The sequence below is a fragment of the Leucopleurus acutus genome (assembly GCF_964270905.1).
Source record: "Leucopleurus acutus genome assembly, chromosome: 17".
NCBI lineage: Eukaryota > Metazoa > Chordata > Mammalia > Artiodactyla > Delphinidae > Leucopleurus > Leucopleurus acutus.
The window spans coordinates 66,082,290-66,095,188 of NC_139159.1; the positions used below are offsets into that span (position 1 = coordinate 66,082,290).

A 12,899-nucleotide genomic window follows, 5' to 3' on the forward strand; every position below is an offset into this window, starting at 1 on the left:
TAGCTTGCATTTGTATGGAGCTCTACAGTTTACAAAGAGCTTTCACATGCATCATTATTGCCTTTTTCAGGGTTGCATGTAAGAGTTCAGAGAAACTATCAGTGGTTTGCCCAAGACGGAGGAGCTTGTGTGAGCAGAGTGAGGGTCAAAACCGGGTCTTTTGGGCTTGGTGTCCACTGTTTATCCATGCCATCATAGCAGGTACTTTCTTATATAAACTTAATGCTTAATGGAAGCAGTGCAGTAAAGTGAAAAACCATTTACCTTTCTTTGCCTCAGTTTCCTCATCTGTAAAATAAGGCAGTTGGAACAAATTTAAGAGAGGTGCCTTGTCCAAAGTCAAATAACTGTCTTCTGTAGCATGGCTGAGTTTGTAATCAATTTTCTCAACTCCTTAACCAGTTCAATCCATTTGCCCTGAACTATAAGCCAGCAACAGTGCTAGGCGCTCTGGGTACCATACAAAACTAGGCACGATTCCTTCTTTGACATATTATGTCTCCCAGGATGTGCTGGTAGAAATTTTTGTGCACAACTGTCTTCTAAGGCCTGAGTGGCATGCCCTTTTGTACCTCCAACCTGCCATCTCCTGAAAAAACAAACCAAAAAAACCAGACAACACAGCACTGCCTTGAAATGTCACCAATGTCCTTGCGGTCAGTGCCACGTGGCCATGCCTGAAGGTCTTAAATCTACTGTTACTCAACAGCAAGGCTGGAAGTCAGTCACTCCAACTTTCCTCCCTACTTCACAGTTCACAGAGCACCCCTCTGATGCAGAAGGAGTTTTTATTTAACAGGAGATATGACACGTTTTCCACCTCTCGATGGCTTATTACTTCCTGTAAGCTAAGGAATGGTGATCCTGCAACACAGCTTCGCTAACTGCTCACGCCCGTTAAGATGGCAGCGCACTGCTTGTCTCGCTGCCCTCCTCCCAACTCCATCTCATGGCTCGTCTGGCATTAGCACTGCCAGAGCCTGGGTTAAGATGTACGCCACGCAACTCATTAGTTGCACATTAGTATCAGAGCCAGAAATCAATATGATGGAGCCAACAATGTGTTGGAACTTGGGTCAGAGTCTCAGCTGAGGACTCCTCAAATGCAGAGGCCAGCAGCCTGGCGTGGGCTCCACAGCCCACACCGAACACATCGTGCTCCCAGGAGCCACTGGGGAGGACGACAAATATGGGGCCTCATTAAAAATTGAGGGGAGGAAAAAAATCCCTTTGCAGGACCCACGAGACTTCATGGTTATTCATTTGCCCTTCCACTCACATGAAGAATTTACTAGGATTATCACCTAAATAAGACAGTGCTGATCTGTCACGTGCTATTATCATAGTTCCAGGAATCAAATGCCATGCATCAGGGATCCAAGTGAAAGTTTTAAGCATGTCTCTTTAAATCCAAATGTTACTTTTATCCTCTGAATAACATAAGCTGGTTTCAATCTAACGGAGGTAAAATTATTAAAGCATGTGTTTCTCTCCCATTCCCTCCTTCCTTCCTTCCTTCCTTCACTCCCTCCCTCCCTCCCTCCTTCCTTCCTTCCTGTCTCCTTCTTTCCTTCCTACCAACTTCCTCCTTAAATGGATATAGTAATAAATAGCTCTTTAAAACCTGTTCTTCCAGACTGGGGCCTCTCAGGTCATCCCCGTAATGCATCATTGGGCACACAAATACTGCTCACACACCTCCTATCACCTTTTCCTGGAGGACAGCAAACCCCAGCAGGACCAGAAAAACTGTATCAGAAAAGAAAGGCTTCGTCAGATCTCCAAATCCGTCATGTTTCAAAGTAATTATTTAATAGGACATTTTTGGGTAGGACTGTCTTGCTATTACTAAACAGTTTCCCTTTCTTTAAGAGTAGAACAAGGAGGTAAAGACTCCCAGCAGTTGGTATTTTAGAGATGATTACCTGACCCTACATGGATATTTAAAATTAGCTTGATTTTTGTAGGTCTGGTTTGAAGAAGAAAAAAACCCCAACATTCCATGTTTAAAATTACGGTGCATGCAGTGCTCATATTTTCATAAAACCACTTAAAAATGAAAGGTCAAACTAATCATTCCAACACCGAGAATCGGCTTTCTTGTCAGCACAGTTCAAAGAGTAGCTTTTATTTTCAACGATCACACCTTTTTTGGGCAGAATCCCGATAAGCACTTTTCACCATGACAACCACGAGGCGTGCACAACATCTCCGACTGTGCCTGTGTTCTTCCTGAAAGGGAATGTGTTCCTGCAGAGCAAGGATGTCCCCACCTCTAAACTGGGCACACAGCCTCATGCTCACTCACTGAGAGAACAGAACTCAACTCTGCTCTGGTAGTTAGATGGAGTAGAATCAGTGAGTTCTCAGGAATGTCAAGGGAAATGAAGATGAAATCACTATAAAGCACGAAGCAAATATTTAATTCTACATATGGTCTGAATGTTTCCCTGAAATTCATATGCTGAAAACTAACGGACAAGGTGATGGTATTATGGGGTTGGGCTTTGGGGGAAGTGATTAGGTTGTAAGGACATGGAATCTACATGAATGGAATCCATGCCTTACAAAAGATATTCCAGAGAGGTCCCTGACCCCTTGCCCTTTCCCCCATCTGAAGACACAACAAGAAGTCTGCAGTCCAGAAGACAGCCCTCACCTGACTATGCTGGCACCTTGATCTTGGACTTCCAGCCTCCAGAGCTGTGAGAAATACATTTCTGTTGTTTATAAGCTACCCAGTCTATAGTGTTTTGTTAAAGCGGCCCAAACAAAACAATAGTTTATTTATTTATTTTGGTCTGTTTGGGTCTTTGTTGCTGTGCATGGGCTTTCTCTAACTGCGGTGAGTAGGGGCTGCTCTTCGTTGCTGTGCTCAGCCTTCTCATTGCGGTGGCTTCTCTTCTTGTGGAGCACGGGCTCTAGGCACATGGGCTCAGTAGTTGTGGCGCACGGGCTTAGTTGCTCCGCGGCATGTGGGATCTTCCCAGGCTAGGGCTCGAACCCGTGCCCCCTGCATTGGCAGGTGGATTCTTAACCACTGCACCACCAGGGAAGTCCAAGACAATTGTTTATTATAACTGGTGTGCTTCCTGGAGTTGGAACACCAAGGAAGAACACTTCTATGAGAGAGACAGTGGAGTGTTCACTTCTAAATCTATTTTGGTACAATACACAAAGCCCTAGGCTATATTTCATAAAAAGCAATATGCTACAGCACTCAAACTTTTTTTAAAAAAAAGATAGTCCTGAAACAAAACAGAGAAGATGGCAGCGTGGGAAGATGCAGAGTTAGCGTCTCCCTACAACTAGGGCGCCTGCCTGCTGCTGGTGGAGAACTCTGACACCCAAGGAGACGGAAGGAACCCCAAGGTGAATTGGTAGGATGTAGGGGGACTGAGGGGGAAGAAGTGGAGGCCAGACAGGCTCGGTGCCCCTGAGATGGGGAGATCAGGAGAGGCAGGCAGGAGGGACTCTCCGGGAGGAGAGGGAGAGGAGCGGAGGGCGATCACCTGGCCCACTTGGGCTGGGGAGCCTGCTGAGCTCCCAGGCCGCTCCCCTGCCCGCCAAGGTTCCCCCTTCCCCACCGGCCGTACTGGTCCTGGGGGCATAGGAGGGAGGCCAGGGAGATCAGGAGAGGCAGGTGGGAGGGGCCCTCCCAGACCCCAGACCGGAGGAGCAGGAGAGGAGAGGAGGGCGTTTGCCCCGCCCACTCGAGCCCAGGAAGCCTGCTGAGTCCCCAGGTGAGGTCCCCTGTCCTCTGAGACCAGGGTGGGGGGCACGGCTGGGCCCCTTCTGTTCCTTCAGCCTAAGCCCCATCCCCCACAGGCCCCAGGGCCTTCCTAGCCCTGTGGGTCCCGAGCACTGGCCCCTCCCACTGTCCAAACCTCGCCACTGCTTAGGCACCGCCCTCCACAGCCAAGGCCTCCCCATCCCACCCCTTTTTTTCTTTTCCCTCCTCTTTTTTAATGTTGTGGTACTGATGTACGTTCCAGTTGTTGATTCATCTATATTTTTATTTTTATATTCTTCCTAACATATCTGTTAGTTTCCTAGTCTAATTCTGTTTTTTACTTTGTTATTTTTGTTTGTTTGTTTATGCGGCCCCAGGCAGCTTGCGGGATCTTGGGTCACGAGCCTGGGGTCTGGCCAAAGCTCCTGTGGTGGGAGCTCCGTCTGAACCAGTGGACTAACAGAGAACCTCAGACTCCAGAGAATATTCATCAGAGTGAGGTCTCATGGAGTCCCTCATCTCAGCACCAAGACCCAGCTCTACCCAATAGCCCACAAACCCCAGTGTTGGAAGCCTCAGGCCAAACAGCCAGTAAGACAGGAACACAATCCCACTCATAAAAACAAAAATGAGATGGCAAAAAAATATGTCACAGATGAAGGAGAAAGGTAAAAACAGATGAGACCAAATAACTGAAGAGGAAATAGGCAATCTACCTGAAAAAGAATTAGAGTAATGACAGTAGAGATGATCCAGAATCTCAGAAATAGAATGGAGGCACGATTGAGAAAATACAAGAAATGTTTAACAAAGATCTAGAAGAACTAAAGAACAAACAAACAGAGATGAACTACACACACAGCATCGGCCTTGCTTTGCATGTTTCCAACATCTATGAATTCCAATTATCATGGTTTAATTAAATAATCTCAGTCTCTCAACAACATGGTTCAGATTTCAGTTACCATGGTGTATTAGCCTCTGAGCCATACAGTAAGTCAATATTTTGCTGAAAGGACCAGTGCAAATCCTTTTTACTGCATTTAATAGACAATGTGTGTGTGTGTGTGTGTGTGTACACAAATTATATTTGTGTGTGTGTGTGTACTCTAGTGTTCCTCTAACCTATTCTATCAAAGATAATTTCAGTCTTTGTAGGACAGGAGAGAAAAGATTTTAGTAAGTGTTGCTCTGTCGTGGTATGTAAATTCCCTCTGCTGTGGAATGAATGTTTCTGTCCTCCTCAAATTTATATGCTGAAGCCCTAATGTGATGGTATCAGGAGGTGGGGCCTTTGTGAAGTGATTAAGTCATGAGGGTGGAGCCCCCAAGATAGGATTAGTGTCCTTATAAGAAGACAGCTAGCCCTTTTTCTCTCTCTGCCACTTGAGGATACAAAAGAGGACTGTCTATAAATCATGAAGAGGGTCTTCACTAGAACTCAACCATGCTGGTACCCTGATCTTGGACTTCCAGCCTCCAGAACTGTGAGAAATAAATATCTGTTGTTTATAAACCACCCAGTCTCTGGTACTTTGTGATAGCCCGAACTGACAAAGACACCCTTTGTTTTCATAAAGGCAAACGAAGGATTTGAGTTATTTTGATACGTCTCTTAGTTCTGAAACTGTGCTTTTGGTATGTAGTGGTGCTCTGACACGGGGTTCTGGGGGTGTCTCACTCATATGGACACTTGTTCCCTGGGTCCCTTATTAGCTCAGCTTAGTGGAGAGTTCTGAGCTGTGGAGTTAGAAAGAGGGGTTCAAACTCTGGCTCTGCCACTTTCTAGAGGAGTGATCTTAGAAAAGTTGCTTAACTTCTCCAAGTTTGCCTCCTAGGATAGGGATTATTTCAAGCACATTGCCTGAGACAGACTAGGCACATAATAAATACTAATTACCAGCTTCATCTCTTCCAACAACACCCTGGGGAGGCACAGCTCTATAAAACTGCCCATTTGAAGGAAACTAGTGGAAACGAGGAAAGCTGAGAATTGAACTTGCATCTCAGAGCTACCAACGGGGTATTTTTTCTTTTAAATTGTGTTGTGTTTTTAATCTGACAAGAAATGTTTGCAAACTGAGATAACAAGGTAAAGCAAAGACAGTAACCTACAAACTGAGCACAAAACAGAATTTAACAATTCTGCCATATCCCTGTTTATTACTGTTTTCTTAAGTAGTGAGAGAGTCACAACTTTATTTTTTTCTATTTATTTTTTCTTTATTATTCTTTATTTTATTCTCTTTCTTTTTCTTTTTTTGCGGTACGCAGGCCTCTCACTGTTGTGGCCTCTCCCATTGCGGAGCACAGGCTCTGGATGCGCAGGCTCAGCGGCCATGGCTCACAGGCCCAGCCGCTCCGCGGCATGTGGGATCCTCCCGGACCGGGGCACAAACCCGTGTCCCTTGCATCGGCAGGCAGACTCTCAACCACTGCGCCACCAGGGAAGCCCTATATTCTCCTCTTTCTTTTTCTCTTGTCTGAAACTAGACCATTGAAAACACCTCAATAATAACTGTAAAAAGATTAACTGAAGAAAGATGATTGAAAAAGCTTGTTTGGGGCATAATGCATTTTATTGTTCAGGGTAGGGATGAGCATTTATGGGCCTTTTGGGGCAACTGGGGCTTTGCAAAGAGTTAAAAGGCTTGAGACTAATATGATCACAGGAAAGACTTTATATTGGTGCACCTGGCCCATCTACAGGTGAGGGCACTCACAGGGGAAAGCAGTCCAGGACCTGTCACTGTGGTGTTGGTTCACAGGACCGAGGACACCAAGGAGACAAGGAATACAGCCCCACTCAAAGGCGACTGCAGAGCTGACCTTGATTCTGTAGAGAGTTCAGGGCATGGCTGCCAGAATTCAAGGAAAGAATTAAATTGATCGCCATGAATGAGCTGCACTGGATTCTTTTAAAAATTAAAAATTATATCACAGCACTGTCCCATTCACTAATAATTCCTGTATCTTGACTTAAAGTGTGACCATAAATAAACCACCTTCCATTTTCTAGGTCCCAGAGTTCAGGCTACTGTAACACACTACCACAGACTGGGTGGCTTAAAGAACAAACATTTATTTCTCACGGTTCTGGAGCCTGGAAGCCCAAGATCAGGGTGTCAGCCTGGGGTTCTAGTGAGGGCTCTCTTCCTGGCTTAGAGAAGTCTACCTGCTTGCTGTATCTTCACGTGGTAGAGAGAGAGTGCTCTGGTGTCTTCATCCCTTATAAGGGCGCCAATCCCATCATGGAGCTCTCCATCCTCATGACTTCATCTAAACCTCATTACCTCTCAAAGCCTCCACCCCCAAATTCCATTACATTAGGGATTAGGGTTTCAACTTACAGATTCTGGGGGGACACGTTCAGTCCATAGAGGTCACTTCTAAGTTCCCTTCTCTCTGATTTTCTACATGAAGATTTCCTATTGCTGCCAAATCAAATTCAAACCATCTGTCCAGCTTTCAAGATCTTCCATAATTGGGTGCCATCCAAGGTACCAGATTTGCTTACCGCCTTCCTTCAGGATGACCCCACTTCCCTTTAGACCAGTCTCTGGTCTGCTCTCCCTACAAACTCCACTTTTTTCTCATTCTCATTCTCCTCTCTTGGAGTGTACTGAACTCTCCCCATTGACTCAAGACCTAAGCATTTCTTAGGAGACATTCTTTTAGTCCCTGGACCATCTCACAATGAAGAATAACGTTAAATATAAAGTTTTCCTTCTGTGTAGTGTAGAGGAAGTTTTAGGGTTTGCACTGAATAGGATTTTAGTAGGGGAAATGTTGCTTCATATTGTTTTAGTTCATGCAAATGCGTTTTAAAAACTTGAAATTGAATATAATATGTACAGACCTTGTCCTAGAGCTACTGTTATTAATCCAAAAAAATCAAAGATCGACAGTATAGGAAAAGACAAAGGATATCAATTTAAGGTAAATTACAGCTGAATATATATAGGATCATACTTTATATCTTTACAAATACCAAGTGAATTCTCTGATATTTGTGATAATATAAGAAAGCCACAGTATTAAGGATTTGCCATTCATTCTAACATTTTGCTAAAAACCATTCATATGTCTACACACTAGGATTAGTATTAAATATTTATTCAAAAAAATTCCAGTTTGCATTTGCTCCCTTGGACTTGATCTATGGTAATCTTTTAAGAAGTTCTGAAGATGAAAGCAATAAAAGACATCCTTGCCTCTGATAATTATCCATGATAACTCATTACTGATTGCTCTTATGGATAAAGTGCATACTACACTTTAAAGAAACATCTGTAATGATGATCTGAAATTACATCAAAAGAATAAGAATATTCTAAAAGCAGAAAGCTTTTTATGCACCTTTATGACTGCTCCACAGGAATGCTTAACGTGTCTACTGATAATCTGGGATAAGCAAAAGGCATAAGCAGACAATTTATAAGTGAGAAAATGGAACCTTTGGAAAAAATGTCAAGATCACTACTAATGACACAATATCATTTTCAACTATCCAGATAGTAATGGTTTTAAATGTAGTTGGTATTAAAAGAGATGAGAGAAAAGTAGCTTCTAGAGTTGAGACCATCTCAGTTACTTGCAAGGTAGAGGGATGTGTGTTGGACAGCCTCCTTTTGCCTCTAGATCCACGCTCCATCCTTTTCTGCCCTGGTCGGAGCCCTGGGAGTCTGACCCTAACAGAGCATCAGTGGGGCTCTCTTGCCTCTGGCTTCTGATCAGCCTCAGCCAATGGGAGACACCAGCAGGAGATGGGCAGGCAGGGATTGGCAGGGGTTGTGTTTCTCTCTCGAAGACCATAGCTCTTAATGGATGCCTTTTTCTATAGCTACAAGTCTTGCTGGTTTCAGGTAACTGCTCCCGTTCCTGGCCATTTCAGGTTAAAGGATGGCAGTGACCTCTAACTGTTGAGCTCTGGAGTGCTTCTCCATCCCTTACTGGTTTTCCTTGCCTCGGCCACACCTTACAAATTATTGCTATGTTAAATCCCTTCCAATCATCCCTTTTGAGTTTGCCATCCACCTCCTGCTGGATCCTAAAGTATGCAGTACACTTCCACGTCCATTCCGGACCCTAACCAAGTGAGGACACTTTTCATCCCAATCAACTCCTCCCCTTTTCCTTCTATAGCGAATGTCTATTGTTTTTGCTTTCCCAGAACCCATTCAGTCTTTTCCTTGCACAGAGGCCTCACTTTCCATGGGAGAACCACCTCCCTTCAACAAACGGGGCACATGGTTTGGGTCAGGCTGATCTTAGGACTTCTGTGGGAACTAATGAGAGCAAAGAGGTTTCTATTCACTGAAATAGCCACAGCTACAAAAACAAATCAAAACAAAACCGCCCCCACGAGCCTGAAACTCTTAGGCCAAGTAAAGGGGGCTTGCTAGGGTATAAACCAACAAAGTGGACGGGGTACAAAGAGATGGAGAGGCAGGTCTATTATTATTATTTGAGTCCCTGGATCCCACCATGCCTGAAGCCTACCCTTGGACACTGTAGTTATCAGAAGTGGTAGGTCCCCTTTCATGCTCAAGCTGAGCTGAGCTTTCTGTCACTTGCAACTGAAAGATCCCTGACTAATGAGACTTCTCCTAATAAAAACACATACATTTGGAGAGAGTAAAAAGCGGAGAGGGTTAGAGAACGACTTCTAAAATGCTATCATCCAGATCTGCAGTGCTGTTTTCATCAGGAATCCCCACACACGGTGTCACGAGAGACTACCTGTGGTTTTTGTTTATTACGATCTTGGTGCCACCACAACCTGCACTGTCCCTTTAGTCCTTTGAAACCTGTGAGAGATGGGACAATACCAAACCAAACAGCCCACTTTGTGTTGAACTTTGTGGCTGAGACCCACACATGAACTGACGCGAACAAAGAACAATGGTGGAAAACTGCCGAATGCTGTGTTCAAGTATTATTTTCAGTTGCCATTGGACTGGGTCTTCTCAGATGACATGATTCACTGGCAGGAAAGCTGTTATTGCAACAATCATTATTCCCATTTACCACCTATTAGAATGTGAGTCACTGGGAGGTCAGACTGTCACCAAAGCCCAGTGTTCCTGAGCACTGAAGGTCAAGTTCAAGGGACAGCAATCAGATGTAAGGGCAATGGCAAAGGTTCAATCCTTTGAAATCAAGAGGAGGGTTAACTCCCAGGAGATTGCTGCAGTGAGTTTTACTATCTTCAACGTATCACACCACTTGGGAAAAGAAGTCAAAGTGACAGTGTTACCATGACCCTAGGTCCCTTCCACAGCAGCTGTCCTCCCTGGGGAAAGACATTAAGCATTTTTTCATCTTTATACACCCCTCCCCACTCCTGCCTAGCACCGTGCCTAGCACAAAATAGGTGCTCATAAATGATGACACATTCAGAGCCTGCTGGCTTAAGAATACAACTTAAAGATAATATATAAGAGTCAGCATGGAGTAGCTGCTTAAGAAATCCTTGCTGTCATTATCATTGTTATTATTTGTAAATGCATCGATGTTAACAAGCAGGTCCATCAAACCCCACATGAACCCTCTTTTAAGCAACAATTTCAACTTCCTTCCCTCCCAAGGAGACAGCTGTGTTGTGAGTCTGAGTTATTTCCCCTGCCCTTCCTGTGTACATGTGAGAATCAGACTGTCCGGTCACTTTCTCACTCATTCATCCATGCAACAGACAATCAGTGACCACCTGCATTTTGCCACATATTGGACCGTCTGTGGGGAATCAAGGTTGCTGAAGACACAGCCCCTGCATAATGCAACGGAAAATCTGCTGGAGACAGACAAGAAATCCCAATGAGAGAATCAGCCTGTGGAATGAGGTACCTGACTTCAGTGGTTGCAGCAAGTGCTGGGAAAGCCTGGGGAAAATGCCTACGACGGGGGGAACGTTTTCCCTACCTTTTCTGCAAGCCAGCCAAGATGCCTGATCTCCCGGCTCCCAGCAATGCCCGTCTTCCCCAGCTGCTCTCGGACCTCGGTGATCACTCGGGTGAGCAGGTCACTGACGTTGCAATGGATGGCAGTGAACCAGGCCTGGGCAGTGGCTGAGTCCTTGCTTCTCAGGATCACCGTGTGCTTAGCATCTGGAGAGTGGATTTCAAGCTGCCTAGAGAAGCAAAGAGAGAAGCGTTGGAAGGTTCCCTGGCAGATCATGCTTCCTAAGTCCTGGGCCTCAAAGGTGAACTAATTCTTTGTTTTCTTTTCCTATTATACATTTTATTTTAATTTTTAGCTTTTCAATTAAGATTTTTGATTTTATTTTTCAATTAAATAAAAGATTCTTTATAGTGCTTTACAACTTTCAAAAGTTTCACACAGATGAGAGTTCATATAATTCCGTAATAACCTTTTTCCCCACCTCCTACCTCTATACTGCCTCTCCCTGCTAAGTTGAACTAATTCTTTACTCTTACTTTTAACTTGTTTCCCATGGTTTACCTTAATGCCCCCATCATTCATTCATTCATTCATTCACTCACTCATCCATTCATCTACAAACATTGACTGTACGCAGGCATTGGTCGAGGTACTGGGGGCCTAGCTATCCAACCATCCAATCACCTGAATTAAGGATGTCTGGTTTTCCTGTTACTCAGCTGAGTGGGTTTTTAGTAGTATCGCATTAAGACTTCCAAACTGTGAGCTGATATTAATTTACCTTACCTCTCAATCCACAGAGGATTTTAACAATATACTCACAACCTAGCTGCTGCTGGTAGGAAGCAGATTGAAATATCTACCCACTTGCTTAATCCTACTGCTAGGGTTAATTGTGAATTAGCATCAAAGACGACCAAACTGCACTCTTTAAGAATCCTGTCTGTGGCTCATTTCCCTACCACTTAATACTTGGACAAGCGTAGTGCAGGAGTGAGTTGGCCGAGGAGAGGGTAACAGTGGGGAGAGAGATGCACGAAAAGTGTTGTTTATTTATTTTTGGGGGCTGCATTATGCAGCTTGCAGGATCTTAGTTCTCCGACCAGGGATCGAACCTGGGTTCCTGGCAGTAGAAGCACGGAGTCCTAACCACTGGACCACCAGGGAATTCCCAAAAGTGTTATATTTGAAGTCAAATACCAAAGTTTATGCCAGAACTCCAAAGGGATCACCTGAGATTCAGAGTGAGATCTACATGCTGTAATTATGGTAAAAGGCAGAAATTCTAGACAAATCCTTTTAGTTTTTAAATGTTGTTTTGAAATACTTACAGATTTACATGGCATTGCAAAATTAAGACAGAGAGCTTCAGTATACCCTTTACCCAGTTTACTCCGAGGTTTCTATTTTACATAACTCTCCCCCCACTCACCCCTCACAGTCACAAATGCCGCCCTCCCCTCCACCATCCCAAGTCCCTGGCAACCATTAACCTGTTCTCCACATCTATAATTTTTAGACAGATAATTTTTATTGCAGAGAGAAAAGCATACATTTTATTTATTCATTCATGTATGTATACATGCAAATAAATAACATTTCTTCACTCATGTTTGCATAAGAAAGATACAGGGATTGGGAAATTCAAAACTAAATGAAATGATCCATGTATCAATTTCCCTTCATCCCTCAATAATTATGCTAACATTAACTGAGTATTTACTATGTGTCAGGCAAAAATTTAAACCCTTTTATATTATTTTTTATAATTTTTGTAATATCCCTATGACTGATATTATTTACCTCATTTAACAGGATAAAAAAAAAAACAAAAACTAAAGTTTGGAGGGACAGAGAAAGAACTGACTCAAGGCCACAACGTTGGTGATACTGGGATTCAACCCATGATGCTGAGGCTCAAAAGACCGTGAATTTAAATACTGAATTACAATGCCTCTCCTTTTAGACTGGATGGCATCCAATAAGGGAGCATCCATTGTCTTCTACAGCTGTCTCAAGGCATCAGCACCAACAAATATGCCCAACAGTGTCCTACTTAGCTCCTAAATTTAAAATAACAGTTTTGCAGATCACCAGAAAATTAGAAGTCCCAGTGTAACCTGGCCTCATTTACATTTGAAACCAACATTTTAGAGTGAGTAAACGTTTTCTACCCATAAACTTAAATGATAGAAAAAGAATTATTTAAAAAGTAGACTATCTCTAGGGGAGTTTTAGCAACAATTAGCGGATTTTTTTTCGGTAA

The 12,899-nt window shown here is 43.7% G+C and overlaps 1 protein-coding gene across 2 annotated transcripts in view; it reads right to left on the reverse strand.

Moving 5' to 3' along the window:
• Positions 1–12,899, reverse strand: part of SNTB1 (syntrophin beta 1) — a 239,078-nt gene that overhangs the window by 88,046 nt on the left and 138,133 nt on the right. For both annotated transcript variants that reach the window (XM_082858486.1, XM_082858485.1), the window contains exon 3: positions 10,655–10,862. In XM_082858486.1, coding sequence (XP_082714612.1) covers positions 10,655–10,862 — 208 coding nt within the window. The remainder of the gene's footprint in view (positions 1–10,654; positions 10,863–12,899) is intronic.